The 21,726-nt window shown below is 40.3% G+C and overlaps 2 protein-coding genes across 2 annotated transcripts; both read right to left on the reverse strand.

Moving 5' to 3' along the window:
* Positions 1-2,051: 2,051 nt before the first annotated feature.
* On the reverse strand, positions 2,052-3,101 carry LOC143570328 (G-type lectin S-receptor-like serine/threonine-protein kinase LECRK2). The gene is made up of 2 exons (XM_077056002.1): positions 2,235-3,101; positions 2,052-2,180 (listed from the first exon to the last, which is right to left on the reverse strand). The coding sequence occupies exons 1-2, from the start codon at positions 3,099-3,101 to the stop codon at positions 2,052-2,054; spliced, it is 996 nt and encodes a 331-aa protein (XP_076912117.1).
* Positions 3,102-6,092: 2,991 nt separating this feature from the next.
* Positions 6,093-20,923, reverse strand: LOC143570311 (G-type lectin S-receptor-like serine/threonine-protein kinase LECRK3). Its single transcript, XM_077055991.1, has 4 exons — positions 20,410-20,923; positions 7,451-7,975; positions 6,343-7,397; positions 6,093-6,163 (listed from the first exon to the last, which is right to left on the reverse strand). Exons 1-4 carry the CDS (start codon positions 20,906-20,908, stop codon positions 6,131-6,133), a joined length of 2,112 nt encoding a protein of 703 aa, XP_076912106.1. The 5' UTR covers positions 20,909-20,923; the 3' UTR covers positions 6,093-6,130.
* Positions 20,924-21,726: the final 803 nt, after the last annotated feature.

Here is a 21,726-nt window from a genome sequence, read left to right on the forward strand (position 1 = left end):
AAGATTGGTCTTCAACTTAGGCATATACAAAACATCACAAAACGTTTTCTTTTCACCAGTCTTACTTACCACAGTCACATTACCTTTACCTTTGATTTCAATCACGGATCCATCACCAAACTTTACTTGACCCGAAAATCGTTCATCTAAGGTAGTAAAAAACTCTTGCTTTCCTGACATATGATGACTTGCACCATTGTCTAAGTACCACGTTCCTTCATTCTTTTCATCCTTTTCAAACACACAAGGGATAACCCTCTCTTCATTCAAACTTACTCTCTTTATTGAACAAACTGCCATGAACAAAGAAGGATCAACATCATCTTCTTTCTTTGTCAAATTCACTTCTTCTTTCCCTTTGCTTGGTTCTTTACATTCATTCGAGTAGTGCCCAATCTTATCATAGTTGTAGCACGTTACATACTTCCTCCTATCTTGCCATTCTCCTGGGTTCCTTTTCCAGTATTCAACCCGTTCATCATTCTCACGTTCATCATTCCATCTTGGATTTCCTCTTCCTCGTCCATTATATCTTCCACGGTCTCTACCACGTCCTCGGTAGTTTTCAACTTTCTTTTCGGTTTAGGTGAACTTGAGCTGACTTTGGGATGAACGTCCATTCACATTCTTGAACTTGTTTCTTTCTTCATACGCTTTTAAACGTCCAACCGTATCTTCAAACGCCATTGTTTCGATGTTTGCGAGTAGCTCCATAGAAGAAACAACAGGTAAATATTTATCTGGCATAGAGTTCAAGAATTTTCTTACCAAAACCTCTTCTTCAAGTAACGCTCCCAAGCTCTTGTACTTTGACTGTACTCCACCCAACTTCACTGCATAATCATCAATACTTTCTGTCTCCCCATCTTCAATCCATTTAACTCGGCTCTTAGCATTTGAACACGAGCTTTCTGAGTTCTTTCTGCACCAAGATTACGAACTCTTAACGCTTTCCAAACATCTTTCGGTTCTGAATACTTGGACATCTGAAGCATCACGTCTTCAGGTAGGGTTTGGAAGATAACACCTAACGCCATAAACTTCTTTCTTTCTTCAATTCCAGTCCCCTTTTCTTTATCAATCGCATCATGCAAACCGTTCGCACCCAAAATAATTTTCACCATAACCGACCATGATGCGTAGTTGGTCGGAGTTAACTTCGGTGCTTGCAAAACAAAACCACCTATCGATTCTTTCATTGTTCCTGAGCTCCCTGCTTCTTTATCACTGGGCATGACTCAATAATCAAACTATTCTTTGATTTCTTTCCAATCAAAAAGTGGCTAAAAATAAACAAAGCAATAAAGTTGCTTTCGGTCTTCCTATTGAACGATAAACATTCGAAAAAAGTATGACCTCTGGTCGTTCACAAAAGATATAGATTTCAAATTAGTTTCAATTCCTACGTCCTCACTTTTCTTATTGGCTTATTGTTTTCAAGCCCCACTTCACCTTAAATGAACTTTGAATTAATTCCACCGACTTAATTCAAAGTAGACTAATATTATTCACCTGGAAGCTTGCTTCAAATAATTTAAGTTGAGCGAGATTTTCTTTCGACACCTTTGACTTTCGAACAGCTATAACTTGCCACTCACGGTTCTTTTTTTCAAAACCACCGGACCGCAGCAACTTAAATCGGCGGTCAATCTTCAGACTGAACAAACCAAACAATGAATCGTTTCCCGTGCAACCAACCGCGCATTTAATGAGCCTAAGCTCTGATACCAATTGTTGGCCCAGACAGATCAAACAATCAGATCAAACAAACAAACAAACACAAGATATTGGGGTAACAACCCTCGACTCTTTTCATATAACCAAACGAACTTATCAAACAAGCATAACTTCACGAACATCCAAGAAGAAGAGACTTCTCTTGACTCTCTCAAATAAATCTAATAATCTAGACTCTATTTATAAATCTACTAAACTTGCTCTCCAAGCTAAACCTAACTTAGGAAACAAGGCAAACTTATTCTAGAATAATCCATATTAAAATAAACTTACAAAACAAACTCTCAACTTTATTGATAGTTCAAGATTATCCTTTAATCGGTATTAGTGAGCTCCACAAAATCAAACACATCTCCTCCATGATTCGACTCTCCATCACAATTTAGAGGAAAATCAGGCTTGCAGTCACCACTAGGAGAACTGGGATCAAGCAATGAGAACCCCTGTGGGCATTAGCAGTTTGGTCGATTGTCATCAAGGCTACACACATTGTTTACTTCATACGCTTTGCTATCTCTAGTTGCACATATGTTTTCAGGCACAAACCATATAACTTTCCAGCTTGTAGCTTCAGTGGGATTCTTGGGGTAGTAGTATTGTGTAAACACGCCATCGGAGTCAAGGGAGTTTTTTATAGTAAGATCAACTCTATTCCCGTTTTTTCTCAATATATACATGTGTCCTGTCTCATCAAAAACCAGCTGGAAACCGGAATTTATAGAATTAGAGCTGTCACATGTGCCACTATTATAGTAAGCATTAGCAGGAGTACCAGAAAACATATCAAGAGTATTAAGAACAAGATTTCCATCTTGAAGCAAACGTAATTGGAATCTTCCACCGGTGAAGCTTGTTTTGCTCATTTTAGAGTTGATTACTCCACCACTAGCCATAACCTGAGTAGGCAACATGGTATCTGCTGGATGATCAAAACTCTCCCGTATATTGTGAGAATTGCTACCCACGATTACAAAGTTACCAGTATTGTTCATATAACCATATGCAAGATCACATATGGACCTAGAGCTCCATAACTCTTTGCCTTGAGTATCACTAAGTACGAGCCCACGCCTATCAACCAGTTCTACATTGGATCCTGTAGACACTATTGGACCACCTTCTGGATACCAGATAATGGTTTTGTCAGGTATCTTGTCATACCATATGGATAACAAGAAGTTATCTTTGCCTTGAACTTGTTTGAACCCGAAGGCAAATTCACCAGAAGATGAAAGCCATGGTTCGGCATTGGGTGTTGCTGTGAGTGATGCACCAACTGACACAGAACCATTAATCTGTTGTGCAACTACAAAATGTAGCAAAATAGATAGAAAGATGATGAGATGCAGTGGAGCTAATGCCATATGACAACGATTATTGATTTACATCAGTAACTCAATTAGGAGTTTAAATAATAAATAACGGACTTTTGAAGTCTACCCATTATAGAGGAAGTCTTTTGTGGAGCAAAGTATTCCATAGCCTAATGAATACGCTTCTGGGCTCTTATTTCCTCGTAAGTGCTTTTGGCGGAAAGTATTCAACGTGGAAATGTTCCATGCCTGAGAACAAAATTTCAAAACTGTTATCACACTCTTGAAGATAATAAAGTTGTTAGTTGATTGAACAAAAGCCCGAAATTGTGGAATTAATAAAGTTGAACATGAAAGTCTTTTTCTTGGATATTCCGGATGACATAATTTTTTTGCATTAATGTAAAACGGACAATATATAAAATAGCCACTGAACTAATTAATACTTGTTTTCATTAGAATCCTCTGAGAATTCATTTCCTTGATAAAACTTCCAAAAACGTTATTGGTTTTTGGTCTAGTGGTGTCAAGAATGCCCCTTAATAAGAGGTTGAAGGTTCGGTCGAAATAAACATGATGTGACTTTAGCCAAACCATTGGGATCATTTGTGTAGTAACCTAATGGTAAAAATAAGAGGAAAGTCCAATATGGTGGTGTTCAATTAATTGTCTTTTCTGGCCCGTTCAACTTCTTTTTTTTTTTTGAAGGTTGGTCCGTTAACTTCTAATTTAGTAATTTGTTAACGAGGGATGATACAACAGGGTTATAAACTAACCGAACCGGATAAGGCCTTGGCCATATTCGTTCATTAAGTCATTATTGGACAACTGAACGGTACGTAACCAAACAACATTTCTTTTTCGTGTCAATTCATTAAGGAAATGAACTTATTAGTGAATGGTTTAGGAGCACAAATGAACACAAACAATGTTTTCTTTGATTTGGCTAACCTAGAATGATCGGTGTCAGCAATTCAGTAACGTCCGGCTACCAACGTTGTGTTGGTGTTAGGTTTTACGTTCATATCCATTTGTTAATTTATAGATAAACTAGGGTTTTACCGACGCGTTGCGCCGGGCAGGTTGGTAAATCCAAGTGTTGTCGGTCCCGGTTGTTGAGGCAATAAGTCGACGTGAATTCGATCGGTTTTGGCGTCGTGCGTTATGATATTGTAACTAAAAACCAAAAATAAAACGGGAAAAATATAAAAATTGAGGTGGACCAATAGGTGGCGCCGGTCACTAAAACCGGATGTTATGAAGACTCGATCGTTGTTGACACCGGGCGTTGAGACGGTGAGTGTACGCAAATTCAACTGGTTTTCGTCACGTTTGTTATGGTACTATAAAACAAAATGCGGTCTACGTGAATTCGGTCGGTTTCCGTCACGTTCGTTAGGATACCGAAACTAAAAAAAAACAAAATTGGCACTTGAATAATTTTCGTTATGGTATCAGAGAGAAAAAACATATAATATAAAATTTGAGGTGCACGAATGGGGTGGTGTCCATCGGTAAATTCGAGCGTTGTCGGTCTCGGACGTTGAGGCGATGAGTCTAGGCAGAATCTGTCGGTTTCCATCATGTTTGTTATGGTACCAAAATTCTATCAAACAAAAAACCATAAAATTGACGTTTGGTTGGCTTATTTCGTTACGATACTAGAAATAAAACAAAATAAACAATAAAAAAACATAAAACAAATTGAAAAAAAAACCATAAAAAAGAACAAAATAATTGACAAGTATGCTGCCGCCAAGTGGCCCAATCAGAGCTTAGCGGCAGCAAACTTATCAATTATTATATATAATTAACCACATGATACTCATATATATATTTTTGTTTTATACTTTATATTTTGCTTAAATCTATATTATAAGATAGAAAAAAGAAAAACCTAAAAACCTTTAATGAATAAACATAAACTAAAAAAATTAACGAACGTAAATGAACGTAAACATACACATTATCAAATGTTCACCGACACAATTGGACGAACATGGCCTATGTTCGTGTTCGTTCGTTCAGTTAGTTGTAGTATAGTACTTTGTGTACGCTTGCGTAATAAGTGGGGTGCCATTACAGTGACCGGATGCTTCTGAATTCCTAATGTTCTTGTTTGGGCTAGTTTAAATATCAAATATGAATCTCGATCCAATTTTTGAACCATCTCTTTAGAAGACTGGTAATGGTTGACTCAATTTCAAACGATTGAAAGTGTCCATGGTATCTGGCATAATCATAAATACTGCATATGAGTCCGTTGATTGGATTTGATCCCAAAAGTCTTTACATGGAAATTTCTATGAAAGTTGGATGACTTGATCCCAAAAGTCTTTGTTGTCTTCGAACATGACTTCAGTGGTGGTCGGATGGACCCGTGACTTAGAGTTAGGGTGTAGAGATGGCGCAAACTGAGGCTGGTGGTGATTCGGCTAGTGAAGAACAAGAGGACATCTTGAAAGCACTATATGATCCTGTTAGAGGAAGAATGCATGAGAGGATAACTTGAAACAATTTTCTAATTCTGATTCATGCAGGAAACAAATACTAACCGGCAATAAATACCATACAAACAACCAACCTGTACTTGCTATTGCTAATATGGCTCAAAATGAACTAACCCGCTACTTGTCCTACTAACTAGAAAATGCAAATAATCTACTGCATGACTACCAAGATGCTTGGCTTGTGTATGTTGTTCATCACATGACCTACATGGGCATCATTAAGTATCTATGCCCACTTGTACAGCGTTTTATATTTACCAACTTGAATGCATAGAATTTTGGTTTCTAAGAACTGTAACAGATTTTTCATTTTAAACTGAGATAAAAAATTAATATAAGGAAGACTTTGATACAATTGATATTAACTACATAGTGCTCAAGATATAATAATGAAGCTGCATAGGTCAAATCATATTTTACAATCTTTATTGTTTATTTATGGCTTAGAACTAAGCCTTAGAAACAACACAAAGAAAGAAGTACCAAAACATGGCAGATCAAATTTAAGATTAGCAGGTGGTAGCAGAGAGATGGTATGGACATGGAGGTCCGGTCACTTCAATTTCTCCTTCAAGCATCAGGATGACCTTTTTCATGGTTGGCCTTACTGAAGGGTTTTCTTGTACACACCAAAGACCAACCATCATAAATGTTGTTAATTTCTCCAAATCATCTAAGGCCTCCAAATCATTCTCAACAAATGCATTCAGTCTGCCGGCTTGATAGCAATCCCATGCCAAATCTGAACAAGGTTGAATGACCCTTTTCATGGTTGGCCTCACCAAAGGGCATGGACAAGGAGGTTCGGTCACTTCAATTCCTCCTTCAAGCATTTGAATGACCCTTTTCATGGTTGGCCTCACCAAAGGGTTTTCTTGTACACACCAAAGACCAACCATTATAAATGTTGTTAGTTTCTCCAAATCATTTAAGGCCTCCGAATCATTCTCGACGAATGCATCCAGTCTGCCTTCTTGGTAGCAATCCCATGCCATATCTGTTAAAACTGCCGCATCTTCAGCATCATCATTGAAAACCACACTCTTTCGGCATGAAATGATCTCTAATAACAAGACGCCAAAGCTATAGACATCAACCTTGGTTGTGACAGCGGTGTTCCTAAACCATTCAGGAGCAACATATCCCTTTGTTCCTCTAATTCCGGTATTGGTTTTACTTTGATTAATCTTCAAAAGTTTTGCCAATCCGAAGTCAGCAATCTTAGCATTGTAGTATTTATCAAGAAGAATATTCTGAGGCTGTATGTCACAATGGATGATTTGGTTGCTACAATCTTCATGGAGGTATGTGAGTCCCTTTGCGACACCAATAGCGATATAACTCCTTTGTTTCCAACTAGGTCTCGTGCCTCCAAATAGAAAGCCTGCCAAAGTGCCATTGGTCATGTATTCATAAATCAATAGCCTCTGCTCACCATCATCACAATAGCCAAGAACCTGCACCAAATTCTTGTGATGAGTCCTTGCTATCGTGTTAACCTCAGCTTTGAATTCCTTTTGTCCATCTTGAACCACAGTAGTTTCCAGCTTCTTAACCGCCACGATATTTGTCCCTATTACACCTTTATAGACTATCCCGAATGCCCCCATTCCCAATTCATCCTTGAACCCATCGGTAGCTGTGACTAGTTCTTGATAAGTAAAACGAGGCAGGTTAGTTTCAACAGTTGCGCTACATGAAAATGGATTTACGCCCTTCTTGTAAATTTGAAAGAAACCCGCATAAATCACACCAGTCAAAACAACAACTCCTAAGACAAAAGTACCTAAGAGGGCTGATCCCACATATATCAAATTTCTTCCACTTTTATCTTCTCCTGATCCACTTTTATATTTGTTCCATTTTTATTTCCTCCTGTTCCAGAAGGACCATCAATTTTCCTAAATTTGATGAAGGCCTTCACATTATTTGAAGGATCTTTATATCCATTGTAAAGTGGAAGCTGCTTCTTCCCACATACGATGTCCTTGTGAATCGCAACTGCACAAAAACAATCTTCCAAGCAGGAAGTTCTACAGGTTTGTTCGTTACTTGGGCCCAGGCTCACAAAGTTGGATCCCGGCCAATCAATATTTGTGAGCTCGATGAAATCAAACACATCTTCCCCATGACTTGACTTGCTTTCATCACAGCTCGGAGTGAAATACGGCTTGCAGTCACCATTTGGAATATTGGGATCAACCAATGAGAACCCCTGTGGACATTCACAGTTTGGCCGATTGCCATCAAGGCTGCAAATATTGTTTAACCCGCAAGCTTTGCTATATTTAATCGTACATATGTTTCCCACGGGCTCAAAATATATAACTTTCCAACTTTTAGGCTCAGTGGTATTCTTGGGATAGTAGTATTGAGTAAAAATCCCATCAAAATCAAGAGTAGCTCTGTGATAGTGTTGGTGCATAATGTCAGTAGTTCAGTGTCTAGTGTCTGTAATCGCGTTTGTAATATTTTATGTTTTGTATAAGCGAAGTTGCTAACAAGTTCGCTGATATGGGCGAACTTGTTAGTCAAGCGAAGTTAGTGACAACTTCGCTTGAACATGCCAGTCGAAGTTGTCGTGATTATATAAGCCATCTGTTACGGCTTAAGAAAAAGAGATTAATTCAGTTTTACAGTTTTCGTGTATTCGAGTCAGAGAGAGTCTGTAATCAAGTGATCTTCGTATCACGTGTTTAAGGTTGGTATACAACGTGTTTGATTATCGTGTGTTAATCGTATTGTTTTCTATACTCGTAACGTCTTACGTAGGGATTCCGCACCTGCGTAGTACGTGATATCTCGTGTAGATCCGGCTGGGAACCTAGAATTGGTATCAGAGCATTTGCTCGATTGTGTGGTTCGTGATTATCACGCGGGTATAGAAATCGTTCCGTTCGACTATTCGCGGGACGAGTTTTCTGAGTTTTAGTGTTATACTCTCCTCCTACAAGCTTAAACAACCCATAACACCTTCACAAACCTCGAAAAACCCAGAAATCTAATCTGCAGAAGCTTCGTGTTCATCAGGCGAAGTTGCCGTCACTGTTACTAGGGTTACGGCGAAGATATAAGGTTAAGCGAAGTTATCCACAACTTCGCCTACCTCTTCAAGTTCGCTTACCTCAAGCGAAGTTACCCACAACTTCGCCTACCTCCCAAGTTCGCTCAACTTAAGCGAAGTTATTCTCAAGTTCGCCAATCCAGCGAATTTAAGAAAGTGAGCGACGTTACAAATTCACGCGAAGTTAAGCTTTAAGCGAAGTTATCCACAACTTCGCCAACAGTGCTGTTTGAAAATAAAATTTTTATTTTCGGATTTCTTTGAGTTTAGAGAAGATGTCTTCGATAAACAAGACTGAACTAGTAAAGATGGAAGTAGAAGCAGGTTCGGCTACAAAGGCACCCAAGATGCTTAAGAAAACGGATTATGTAGCGTGGAAAGATCGTTTTGAACAATATGTCAAGTATCAAGATGCCAAGATGTGGGTGTGTATACAAGATGGTTATATTCCACCAACTATGGAGTACGAAGGTCGTGATCAGATTAAAAAGTACAACAAAATGGAAGAAGAAGAGAAAAAGATGTATGAGGCCGAGAGCAAGGCTCATGCTGCTATCACTATGGCTCTTCCACAAGAGATCCTTCATACTTTTAGAAAGTACAAGACAGCAAGAGAGCTTTGGAAAGCTCTTGAGAACCGGTTTGAAGGAAATGTGGGAATCCGTGCTTCGAAGATCAAATTGCTCAAAAATCAATTCTCAGTCTTCAAGTATCTGAAAAACGAATCACTTGATGATATCATCACCAGATATTATCATCTGATGACTGAACTCAGCAACTATTCAATTGCATACAAAGAAGATGAGATTGTTGAGAAGCTTCTTGATGCTCTCCCACCAAAATGGGAGATGTATACTGTGTTGATGAGAGAAGATAAAGACTTTGCTGACTATGACCTTGAGACAGCAGTTAACAAGCTCCGAACCTTTGAGCTTAACATGGTTAGAAAGGAGACACCTACGGATCAGGTTCAAGATCCAGGTATGTATGGTGCTAAAGTCAACTCTAGTTCAGGTTCGAAGACTGAATCAGCTGCCTACTACTCGAAGGGAGAGTCGGGCGCCAACTCATCACATGAGGGGCATGTGTCAGTCAACACGAATGGTGATGTTTGCTTTGTAGCAGGTGGATCTAGTGCATCTAAACCGCAAGCAAGCAAGAGTAGTTGCTCTCCAAGTATTCCTAGCAACAACTACTCTAAGATGCCCATGAGTGTCAAATCTGCTGAAGAGCAGTTTGCTCTCTATGCTTCTTTTATTGCTTCCTATGAGAACTACATTCAGGGGAAGATTGTTGATCCAGCTATGTTGGATGAAGACTATGACCAGATTGATGCTGATGATCTGGAAGAAATGGATCTGCAATGGCAGATGGCTATGATCGTGAGAAGAGTGAAACGGTTTATGAAAAAGACCGGAAGAAAGTTTGTCGGTGGAAGGCCAGGGTTTGACAAGACGAAGGTAAGATGCTACAACTGTCAGCAAAACGGCCACTTTGCTAAGGAGTGCAGAAATGAGCGTGTAGAACGTGGTCAAGGCAAGTCTACACAGCATAATGGGGGTAGTAAAGATTATAGTGCCATGATTTCCAGAGAAGATGGTGAATATAACTGGAACCTGCATTCTGAAGAAATCTTTGAACAAGCAAATTTGGCGAATGTGGAAAATGAAGAAGGTGAGAAAGCTACTGGGGAAGAAAAAGCTTTCATGGCTGATGCTAAAGACCAGCTCTCCGAGGTATGTTCTAAACCTACTTGTTCTAAATGTGAAAACTTGTCTGAGCAATTAGCAACTATAACTGATCAGTATGTTAGTTTGGATGCTGAGTTTAAAACTCTAAAAGAAGATCATCATTTTACAAAAGCAAGAGAAAATAGCTATAAAGTTAAAATAAAAGCTTGTGAAAAAGATATTAAAAGTCTAAAAGCAAAACTTGCTGAAAAAATTCAAGTGATTGATCTAAGCTATGAAGTTTTAGAAGAAAAAACCAAACTAATAGCTGAAAGAGAAAAACAGATTGCTGATCACCAGGTGAAAGTGGTGGAACTGAATAGAAAACTTGAGCAGTTCAGAAATTCCTCTGCTATTCTTGATCACCTTGTTAGTGATCAAGGTTCCTCAGTTAAGAGGGGAGGAATTGGTTATCATGAGGTTCCACCACCTTATAATCACAATTACACTTTTAATCCTAGTAATCAGAAATCTGTTGACTTTGAGGTTGTTCAGACAGTTCCAATTAAGGTAACTAGTAAAGAACCAGATGTTAGTAGAGGCGAAACAAGTCCGCCTGTGTCAAGTGTTAAAATTTCTATTCCGAGTCCGGTCTCATCAGATTCGGATAAGTCATTCGAGTCGGGTAAGACAAAGGAGGAGGTTGTATTACCAAATAGTGGAGAGAAAGATAAAACAACTAAAAAGAGTTCTCCGCTAAACCCTTATGTCCCACCATATGTGAGACGAACGGGCGGTAGTACAGCCTCGACATCCAAAACAACTGTTGAAAAGAAAGTTGAGCATAGGTGTTGTTTTAGGTGTAATCAATTAGGGCACCTAGTTGCAGATTGCCCTCTGAAGCAGCGATTCAGAGGTGTGAGGCATACCAAAACTGAGACTAAGCCTAATGGTAATTATAATACTGGTAAAAGTGAAAACCATTCAAAATTCAGAAATCAGACTAATTCAGGTTTTCAAAGAAACCAATCTCAGTTTCACACTGCTGATAACCAAGCAGTAAGTTATAATTCTTTCAATTCACAAAGGTTTGGAAGGCCTCACAATCAATCTACAAGGAGGTATACTAATAGGACTTACAGGAATTATACAGAGACTAACTTTGGAAAGCCAAAGTTCGGGATGTATAGATCCAAGACCAATTGGTCTTGGGTCCCTAGATTCTAATCTTTTGCTTTAATCGTGCAGGAACAGTTGAACAGGGCTGCCAATAATCTTTGGGTTGTGGATAGCGGCTGTTCCCGGCACATGACGGGTAACAAAATCTTGTTACACGATTTGAAACCTGTTCAAGGAGGGAGAGTGAGCTTTGCTGGAGAAAGTGGAGGCAAGATTACAGGAATGGGAACGGTGTCTAATGGAAAGATGACTCTAGAGAAAGTAAACTTTGTCGAAGAATTGAAGCACAATCTGCTGAGTGTGTCGCAGATCTGTGATAAGGAGTACACCGTACATTTTACAAAGAATGAGGCGATTGTGTTGCATCCTGGTTTTCAGATACCAGAGGAGTGGATTGTGATGAAGGCTCCACGTGAGAGGAATACGTATATTATGGATATGAGGTCGACTGAAATGGCCACGGAAGAATCATGCCTTATGACAAAAGCGAGCGAATCGGAGTCCGAATTGTGGCATAGGAGAATGGGGCACATTCATCTTCGGAAGATGAACCACATTGTCAAGAATGGACTTGTGCTGGGCGTTCCCTTGAAAAGTTTCAACTTTGAAGACAAATGTCTAGCGTGCAAGAAGGGAAAGCAGCACAAGAAATCCCATCACACCAAGAAGGTCAATTCTATTGTCAGTACTCTAGAATTGCTTCACATGGATCTCTTCGGTCCCGTGAATGCAAAAAGTCTAGGAGGTACTTCTTATTGCTTGGTGATCACTGATGATTACTCACGATATTCGTGGGTATATTTCCTGAAATCAAAAGATGAAACGGCTCAGATGGTGAAGGATTTGATTACCAAAGTTGAGAACGTTATGGATAAAAGGGTTAAGTTCATCAGGAGTGACAATGGAACGGAGTTCAAGAATTATGAAATGGAGATCTTCTGCCTTCAGAAAGGGATTGAGCACCAGTACAGCGCTCCGTATACTCCGCAACAGAATGGAGTGGCTGAGAGGAAGAATAGAACGTTAATTGAAGGAGCCAGAACTATGCTGGCTGATTCGAAGCTTCCTGTGGTGTTCTGGCTGAAGCTGTTGCTACAGCCTGTTGTATCCTGAATAGAGTCTTGACTGTTAAAAGACTTAATAAAACGTGTTATGAGCTTATGCATGGGAGGAAGCCCAACTTGAGTGGTCTTGAACCATTCGGGTCCCCTTGTTCGATTTTAAAGACAAATTCTAAATTTGGTGAAGTAGCCGATGAAGGAATCTTAGTCGGTTATGTTGTTGGGACTCCCAACAGACGTGTCTTTAATACATCGACCGGCAAGGTTGAGGTGGTGTGTAACACCAATATCACAAGTTACAAACCGCCAAAACCAAGCAACGGACCTGCTGAGTTTTTCGACTATGATAGACTTTTTAAGTCTTTTAACATACCTTATTTGGATAGTGCAGAAGTAGAAGAAAGAGTTGCTACGAAGATGATCCTTGATGAGGAAGAAAATCTAGTGCAAAGACAGCTGTTTGATAAATGTCAACCTTCCTCATCAAATGCTATCGATACCCCTGCTGCCTCTCCTGAAGAAGAATTTTTCAATCCGTTTCACTCTCAGCAAGGAACAACCATTGACGAGCTCTCTTCTAACTTGGAAGACAATTTGCATGTCGGTTCGGTTCCGACCACGAGAATTCATAAAGATCACCCTTTGGAGAATGTGATTGGTGATGTGTCCTCCGGTGTACAAACAAGACGTAGCTTGAATGAGCACACCTGTGTTTACACAAGCATTAAGGAGACAGGCATAATCAACGAATGCTTGTACACCTGCTTTATCAGCCAGATTGAACCAAAGAATTATCAAATGGCTCTAAAGGACAGCTCGTGGGTCGAAGCCATGCAAGAAGAGCTGGCTCAATTCAAGAAAATGGAAGTTTGGACTTTGATTGAAAAACCAAAGAATGTGCATGCGATAGGCACAAAATGGGTTTTTAAGTGCAAGAGAGATGAGAAAGGGATTATTATAAGAAACAAGGCGAGGCTAGTCGTTAAAGGTTTTAATCAACAAGAGGGGATTGATTATAATGAAGTGTTCGCTCCTGTGGCAAGATTGGAAGCCATTAGATTGTTTTTGGCATTTGCTGCTTATAAGAAGATGAAGGTATTTCAGTTAGACGTGAAAAGTGCGTTCCTAAATGGGAAAGTTGATGAGGTTGTGTACGTTGAGCAACCTCCGGGTTTTCCTGACCCAGACTTTCCAGACCACGTGTACAAGTTAAGCAAGGCATTGTATGGACTACATCAGGCACCTCGTGCCTGGTACTCAACCTTATCAGATTACTTGCTTGAAAATGGGTTTGAAAGAGGGAAGATAGATAGCACGTTGTTCTTCAAGAGAGAAGGAATCGACTTCCTGCTGGTGCAAGTCTACGTGGATGACATTATCTTTGCTGCATCAAAAGTCTCCATGTGTCAGGAGTTTGAGGCCGTCATGAAGAAAAGGTTTGAAATGAGTGCTATGGGTGAACTAACTTTATTTTTAGGATTGCAGGTTGATCAGAAGAAGGATGGGATGTTCATTCATCAGACCAAGTATGTCCATGATGTGCTCAAACGCTTCAAGATGGAGGACAGCACTCCATTCGATACTCCAATCTGCGTCAACCATAAATTGGGTGCTGAGACAGACAATGACGCAGATGTGGACCCAACTCAGTATCGGGCTATTATAGGTTCTTTAATGTACTTAACTGCTTCTAGGCCTGATATTATGTTTGCAGTTTGTCTTTGTGCTCGTTTTCAGGCAAACCCAAAGGAATCTCACATGAAGGGTGTGAAGAGGATCTTGCGATATCTCAAAGGCAAACCTAAGCTGGGGTTGTGGTACGCGAAGGGAGGAGACTTGGAGTTGGTAGCTTACACAGATTCTGATTATGGAGGGTGCAATCAGAGTCGGAAGTCAACTACTGGAGGATGTCAGTTTCTAGGAGGCAGATTAGTGTCCTGGCAATGCAAGAAGCAGACATCAGTCGCCATTTCAACATGTGAGGCAGAATACATGGCAGCATCCAACTGCTGCTCCCAGGTTCTGTGGATTCAACAACAGTTACGCGACTATGGTCTGAATTTCTCACTTACTCCAATTTGTATTGATAACACTGCTGCGATCTCAGTAACTAATAATCCCGTAAAGCACAGTAAAACTAAACATATTGACATATGTCATCATTTTATACGGGATTGTGCTGAGAAGAAACTGATTGTGCTTGAAAAGGTGGATACGCTTGATAATTTCGCTGATTTATATACTAAAGCGTTTGACAAATCAAGATTTCAAAACCTTGTTGAGTTGAATGGGATGATCAGTCCCGAGTAACCATGCTTTTTGTGCATATATATAAAAAAAAATGTCACTATCGCTTAAAATTATGTCGGTTACCTCAGTTTGAAGGACATATCCTCGGATATGTTTGGTCCTCATTTTCTACTTGTAGAGTTTGAGGGTTGCCATTAACCAGATGACTGAATGTGACCGGGGCGGTTTATGATGTGTTTTTATTCTTTCGCTGAAAATTAGTCGTTCATACTTAGTTAGAAGGACACATACTTGTATGTGGTCGGTCCAGCGGATCCATTGGATCCTCATGATAACCGTTTACCTGAAGACTTTGAACTGATCGGGGCGATTGAAGTCAAAAAATTTTTTTTAGGGAAATGAAATTATTTTTCAAGTCTACTACTTCGTAAGAAGTTCTGTTACTATGTTTTAACAGAAAATTGATCCAACCTTGGAAAATGATAGATTTACTGATTCTGTGTGCTTAACTAGTGAAGTTATTAGGCTTAAAAGGCTTTAGAACAGTCATTGTATGTCATGGTAGCTTTTTATGGTGCGTAAAAGTAGAAGTGATACTAACTAAATCTACTCGATTTTATGTGGAAACTTCTTAAGAATTCTGCATGTCTTCATATATATCTTTCCGAATGATAGGCAGAAAAGCGATTACCCAGTCATACACGAGCCTGTTAGTGTTCTGATTCCCGTGAAGAAAGCGTGTCAAGAGACTGCAGTGATCCAGATTCGGGACTTGCAGTTGTTCTCAATGTGTTTGATAAAAAAACAAAAAATAAAAAAATAAAAAAAAAAATTTATAAGTCATTGAGACATTCTTTAACTTGAAATGTCAATCATGATGTAAGAAAGAGAACGGGAAGCAGAGTCTAAAGATCGAAGAATACTTACAACTTAATCAGACACTACGGGTCGAAGTCAATTCGGGGTGACTTGGGGAAAGCCAAATACGCTTTGAGAATAGATAGGAGGCATCATAATCTCTGAGTTGTTGCCCACTTAATTTTTTAGCTTAATTGAACTTAACTCGTATCACAGAAACGATGAAAACCATCTTAAGTTATTTACCTGCCTACAACCTGTTTCTTTATGTCATAATACAGCTAAACACGGATCTATGTGACAGTCACGTAATTAGTATAATTTCTGTTCGGATCTTTTCTAAAACGTAGTAGTCCCTGTCAAGACTGAAATTTGATCCCTTGTACTTTAATTTTTAAAAGTGTTTCGTACTTAGGTAGTTTATGATTTTATAACTGGTTACTTGGACTTGATCGTGTCATTTAATTCTTAAAGGGAAGTTTTTAAAACTTAATTGCAAAATGTTCAAACTATAGGGGTTTATTTTGTAAAATCGGCAAACTTGTGAATAACTTCGCCCTAGGCGAAGTTATCCACAATTTCGCCTGTGTAACTCCGCCCCTATATAAAGAATACTTAAGGTCAAACAGTTCATTATTTTCTGAAATTCGGCGAACTTATTCTCTCGATTAATCCAGCGAACTTGTCCGTTTTCCAGCGAACTTATCGTTTTTTTTCGATCCTTGTGCTTATTTTTCCAGTTTCCGTTTCGATTTCAAGGTGTGTGTTGTCATTATATCGTATAATCCTTGTTCTCCGATGTTAATCAGTGGTCGTTTCGACCCGGTTATGGACCTCGGACCGTTGGACCGTTCAATCGGATTTTTCAAAAATTGTTTTACGTGGTTCTAATCAGTTTGATCGTCTAAATAACCTTAAAATCATGTGTTTCGGACCCCTCAATCGTCAAACTAACCATGAAACATCAGATTTCTGAGTTTGAATCTGCTTACTGTCGCCGATTCATATTCAGGCGAACTTATAGGTTAAGCGAAGTTATCCGTAACTTCGCCTAAGGTTTAACTTCGCCTGATAATGAATTATGCAACAGTATATGAGGCGATGTTGTGGTTAGGCGAAGTTATCATTAACTTCGCCTGGACCTTTTACTTAAAAGTTAATAGACGAAGTTACAGTTGAAGCGAAGTTGTTTACCAACTTCGCCGTTTACCAACTTCGCCCCACCTTTAACTTCGCCTATACAGAATAATCACAACTTCGCTCATGGTAACAGGCGAACTTGTGGTTTGCCTTGACGGTCATCTAACTTGATCTGTTTGTTGCAGATATGGCTTCAGTAGCAGGTGCTGGAGGTGCTGGAGGAGATGATGGAGGAGATAATGAGAGACAATTCTTTCCGGGTCATAACATGTATATCACACTTGACCCAGACGCGAGTGGAGTAGATGATTTCCGCGAAATCATCACATTCCTGCTACGCTCGCGGATATTCCACGCCATTACGACAACTCTGCCGATTTCCTTGCCCAACATTGAGGATTTCTGGCAGACGGTGGAATATGACTGCCGCGTCGACCCCCCGGTGATGCGTGCAACGGTAAATGGTCAGGATGTTCAGTTCTCGTCCGAACAAATCCGGGTGGCTTTGCAATTCGGAGAGGAGACGAGGGACGACCCGACAGAGTTTGTTGCTCCGTTTCGTGATGGAGCATTTCTACGAATGGGATATTCTGGTCCCTTAGGGGATACACAAAGAAGGAAAGATTTCTTGCTCGATCAGTGGCGCTTCCTCATGCACGTAATGATTGTCTGCATGTCAGGGAGGAAGGCGGGCACTGACGGGATGGGCGCGACCTTGCAGTCGGCGATGACTGCTCTGACTTATAACAAGCGTTACAGCTTGAGTCAGATGGTCTTCTATGAGATTGATCGATAGCGAAGGGCGATGGGGCGTGAGAGATTCATCATGTATCCAAGATTTCTCCAAATGATCTTGAATCATGTTGCTCCCACGTTGCCTCAACGTCGCCCTATCAGATACGTGGAGAGTGTGAACAAGCGTATCTTTGCTCAATGTAGAACTTCGAGTGCTAGAAGCAAGCCTGAACTGCGTCCTAGGCATACTCCACTGTTTGGGTATTTAATCAACCCGGAGTATGTTCCTGCTAATGGGGACGAGTTTAGAGATCCTCAAACACAACAGGCGGGAGCACCTCAAGCTGTACCTGCTGCGCCTGTTGTGTCAGCTGAAGAAGAGGTAGACCTTGACGCTGCTTTTGGCGGCCAAGGATTTTTTGACATGGACCGAGTTGATCTTCAAGAAAATATACAGGTCTCGGTTCCACAGAGTACGGGAGTAAATGTTACTAGAGCAGCTACGACGGTGGATGACTCAGATTTTGATGATGTAATGGATGAGGCAAGACGTATGATGGTGACTCAAGAGAGGACGTATGGGAAGAGAAAGAGGACAGATGACGACAGTGAGTCAGAAGAAGAAGAAGACATTCATAAGTTGATCAGACGTTCAAGAAGGGACAGGACAGGTGCAGGTAGGGGAGCTGGTGAGAGCTCTAGAGTCATACGTTTCGCTCCGCTCACACTGTCCGGTATGTCAATTGTCCCTACACCATTACAGGTCACAAGGCCAAGCGCCACGGACGTTCCCATGGTGGCTACATCATCATCTGTTGGCCTCCCATCCATCACACTCCAGCTGACGACTCCAGATATTGTATCGTTGCCCGCCTCCAACGCTTACTCCGTCGGAGGTTGTTGCACAGGTTATTGAGTCGACAGTGGTTCACACTGCAGGGTTGTCGGTCACGATACCACCTGCGGTTACGTCCACAGCTACTTCTGATGTCCCGGTTTCATTCGAAATCCCTCCACAGTATACTCAAGCCATATCTCACATGAGGTTCGATTTCGATGCAACCCTATCAGACTCGGAAAGAATAGCTGCACTAGAACGGGTCGTGGCAGAGCAATCTAGGATATATCTTATCCAGACCCAGGCTATTCAGCGCCTAGTAGCAGAAAATCAACTACAGTCGTCCCTCCTGGTTGAACATGGAAAAATTATAGATGCTATGAAGGAGTTCTTGGCATCTCAGGGGGAGACGAGCTGTAAAGGCGACGAGCTCAGGACAAAGAAGAAGAATGACAGAGATGATGATCCCAATGCATCGAAAGGTGCAGGTGATGAGTTGCCAAGAACTACTCAAGCTCTTGGGACAACCACAGCTCAGGGGGAGTCTGCAGGTGCAGCTGGCGGTTCTGGTGGTGATGAGGTGGTGATGGTAGATGACGAGGAGATGGGAGATGATGTGATCGATGCCTTGAAGGAGTTGGATGATGATATGTTAGATGTTGATGATGTGTGTGATGATTATGTGCTGCCATTAGAAGAAATTGAGAAGATTGGTGCACAGATAGTGATAGAAGATGATGTTGAAGAAGGTGAAATTGTAGAGGAGAATGTTGAACACGAGCTTCCAACCGTTGAGAAGTCGAATGTATGTGAAGATACAGTAGTTGATGATACAGAATGGGAGGAGCAGCCTAGATGGAAGGAAGGCTATGCTCATTGGTTTATCAAAACGAAGAAGCCAGTGGTACCTACAATGTTTAAAAAGAGTTACAACATTAAAGGCTATGCTGAAGCGAAGAAATGGATTATATGCTGGATCTATGATGAGCAGTTGAGGCTCTTCGTGATTAAAAGGTATGACGGTGTTCAGTATTTTAAAAGAATGTTAAGATCGTTGAATACACTGTCGGAATGTGAAGTGAAAGATTTAGCCAGATTGGGGTTAATCAATCGAAGTGATGATAATATGGCTAGTCATTGGGAAAATTGTATGGAAAGAGAGTATAAAAGAGAAGAAGTTTGAGCTGTTGAAGCCACAAAAGGGAAAACTTGTTGAAGACAAGGATAGAGGTTTGAGAGCTGATGGAAAGCCTTGGATGGTCATGAAGTATAAACCGATCCGGTGTTTGAAAGAAGTACCGATGAAGCTTATGCCCAAGGATGTGCTTAAAGACCTAAAGTGGTGGTTTGTAGATTGTGAGACAGCTGAGGCGGTGATGGAAGACGAGGATGAGCAAGAGGTACTAAGAGTTTACGATCCGATGCATTTGGTAAACTTATCGCAAGCTGATCTGCAGGTGCTCAATGAGAAGAAAATCTTTTATATTCCTGCTTGGAAAGACGAAGCGAGGAAATATCAAAGAGTTGTGTCGGTTTGTGTTCGAGAAGGAGTGCATGCGTGAAGATACAAGGTTGAAGATTACAAGATACGTGTTTGAAGCTAAAGAGATGAAGCTACTGCCAAGGGGGAGTCTGTTGGTGCATAATGTCAGTAGTTCAGTGTCTAGTGTCTGTAATCGCGTTTGTAATATTTTATGTTTTGTATAAGCGAAGTTGCTAACAAGTTCGCTGATATGGGCGAACTTGTTAGTCAAGCGAAGTTAGTGACAACTTCGCCTGAACATGCCAGGCGAAGTTGTCGTGATTATATAAGCCATCTGTTACGGCTTAAGAAAAAGAGATTAATTCAGTTTTACAGTTTTCGTGTATTCGAGTCAGAGAGAGTCTGTAATCAAGTGATCTTCGTATCACGTATTTAAGGTTGGTATACAACGTGTTTGATTATCGTGTGTTAATCGTATTGTTTTCTATACTCGTAACGTCTTACGTAGGGATTCCGCACCTGCGTAGTACGTGATATCTCGTGTAGATCCGGCTGGGAACCTACAGATAGTAATCTCCAGAAGGAAGAGAGTCTTTTCGAGTAAAATAAATTCTTTCTCCGCTCGCTCTCACAACAAAAATGTATCCTGTGGCCTCAAAAAGCAGTTGGAAACCAGAATTCGTTGAATTGGCGGCGTCATATGTGCCGCTTACATAGTAAGCAGCATCAGGAGTTCCAGTAACCACATCTCGAGTATTAAGAACAAGATTCCCATCTGGAAGCAGACGTAATTGGTATCGTCCACCACTGAAGTTCGTTTTGCCCATTTTAGAGTTGATTACTCCACCTCTGGCCATAACCTGAGTAGGCAACATGGTATCCGCGGGATGATCAAAACTCTCCCATATATTGTGAGAATTGTTACCCACAATTACAAAGTTACCCGTATCATTCATATAACCATATGCAAGATCAGAAATGGAGCCAGTACTCCATAACTCTCTGCCTTGAGGATCACTGAGTACAAGTCCACGCCTATCAACCAGATCAACTTTGGATCCTGTAGACATTGTTGGACCGCCTTCTGGATACCATACGATGGTTTTATCAGGTATCTTGTCATACCATATGGATAACAAGTAGAAGTTATCGATGCCTTGAACTTGTTGGAACCTGAAGGCAAATTCACCTGAAGATGAAAGCCATGGTTTGGCATCAGGTGTTGCGGAAAGTGATGCACCAACAGAATACAGAACCATTAGGCTGTTGTGCTGCTACAAAATGTAACAAAATAGTAAGAGAAATGAGACGAATTGGGATTAAGGCATGCTTGAATGGTTTAGAACAGTAACAAAAATAGGAGTTTTGAAGGATGCTTGCTACTAAGTCACCTGAAAGACTTTCAAGTCAATCCATGCACAGGAGTCTTTTGGGGCAACAAATAGTTGCTCACCTAATTTACGTATAGTTGTGACGCATTCAATGTGGAAACTATGTTCCACGCTATAGACTAAGGACTAAAACATTATAACTATTATGAAACTTTTGAAGTTTTTCGCATTGAAGTATCTCATATTTTATCGAAACCATTGAAACCATATTCAAAGGGGTGTAGATTACTTACACAACCTTAAAATGACTAAAATGATTAGGTTTTAGGCTTTCATCTATATCACATTTTTTTTAACTTGGTTAGATAAATTAAACAACTTGCTTAAAACTAGAATAGAAGATTCTTTAAGATAAACCCGTTTCAGATCATTTTAACCATTTATTGCAACCCGCTAGCTTATTTAATTATTTAAATTAATGGGTTATGGGCCACGTTCTAGCTAGAAACATGATTTTAAGTGTGTTCAAGGACATGAATAAGCATGTCGTGAATCCT

This window comes from Bidens hawaiensis, unplaced genomic scaffold (genome assembly GCF_021521415.1).
Source record: "Bidens hawaiensis isolate Kalapana, Puna unplaced genomic scaffold, B.hawaiensis_p1.1 tig00024868_1, whole genome shotgun sequence".
NCBI classification, from domain to species: domain Eukaryota; kingdom Viridiplantae; phylum Streptophyta; class Magnoliopsida; order Asterales; family Asteraceae; genus Bidens; species Bidens hawaiensis.

Coding starts and splice junctions, on each gene's coding strand:
- LOC143570311 (XM_077055991.1), bottom strand. CDS start 20,908: ATGTCTACAGGATCCAAAGTTGATCTGGTTGATAGGCGTGGACTTGTA. Junction 7,976..20,409: donor CTCTCTTCCTTCTGGAGATT/ACTATCTGTAGG, acceptor TTATGCACCAAC/ACTATCACAGAGCTACTCTT. Junction 6,164..6,342: donor CTCCTTGTCCATGCCCTTTG/GTGAGGCCAACC, acceptor CCCTTCAGTAAG/GCCAACCATGAAAAAGGTCA.
- LOC143570328 (XM_077056002.1), bottom strand. CDS start 3,101: ATGGCATTAGCTCCACTGCATCTCATCATCTTTCTATCTATTTTGCTA. Junction 2,181..2,234: donor GAGATAGCAAAGCGTATGAA/GTAAACAATGTG, acceptor TAATGCCCACAG/GGGTTCTCATTGCTTGATCC.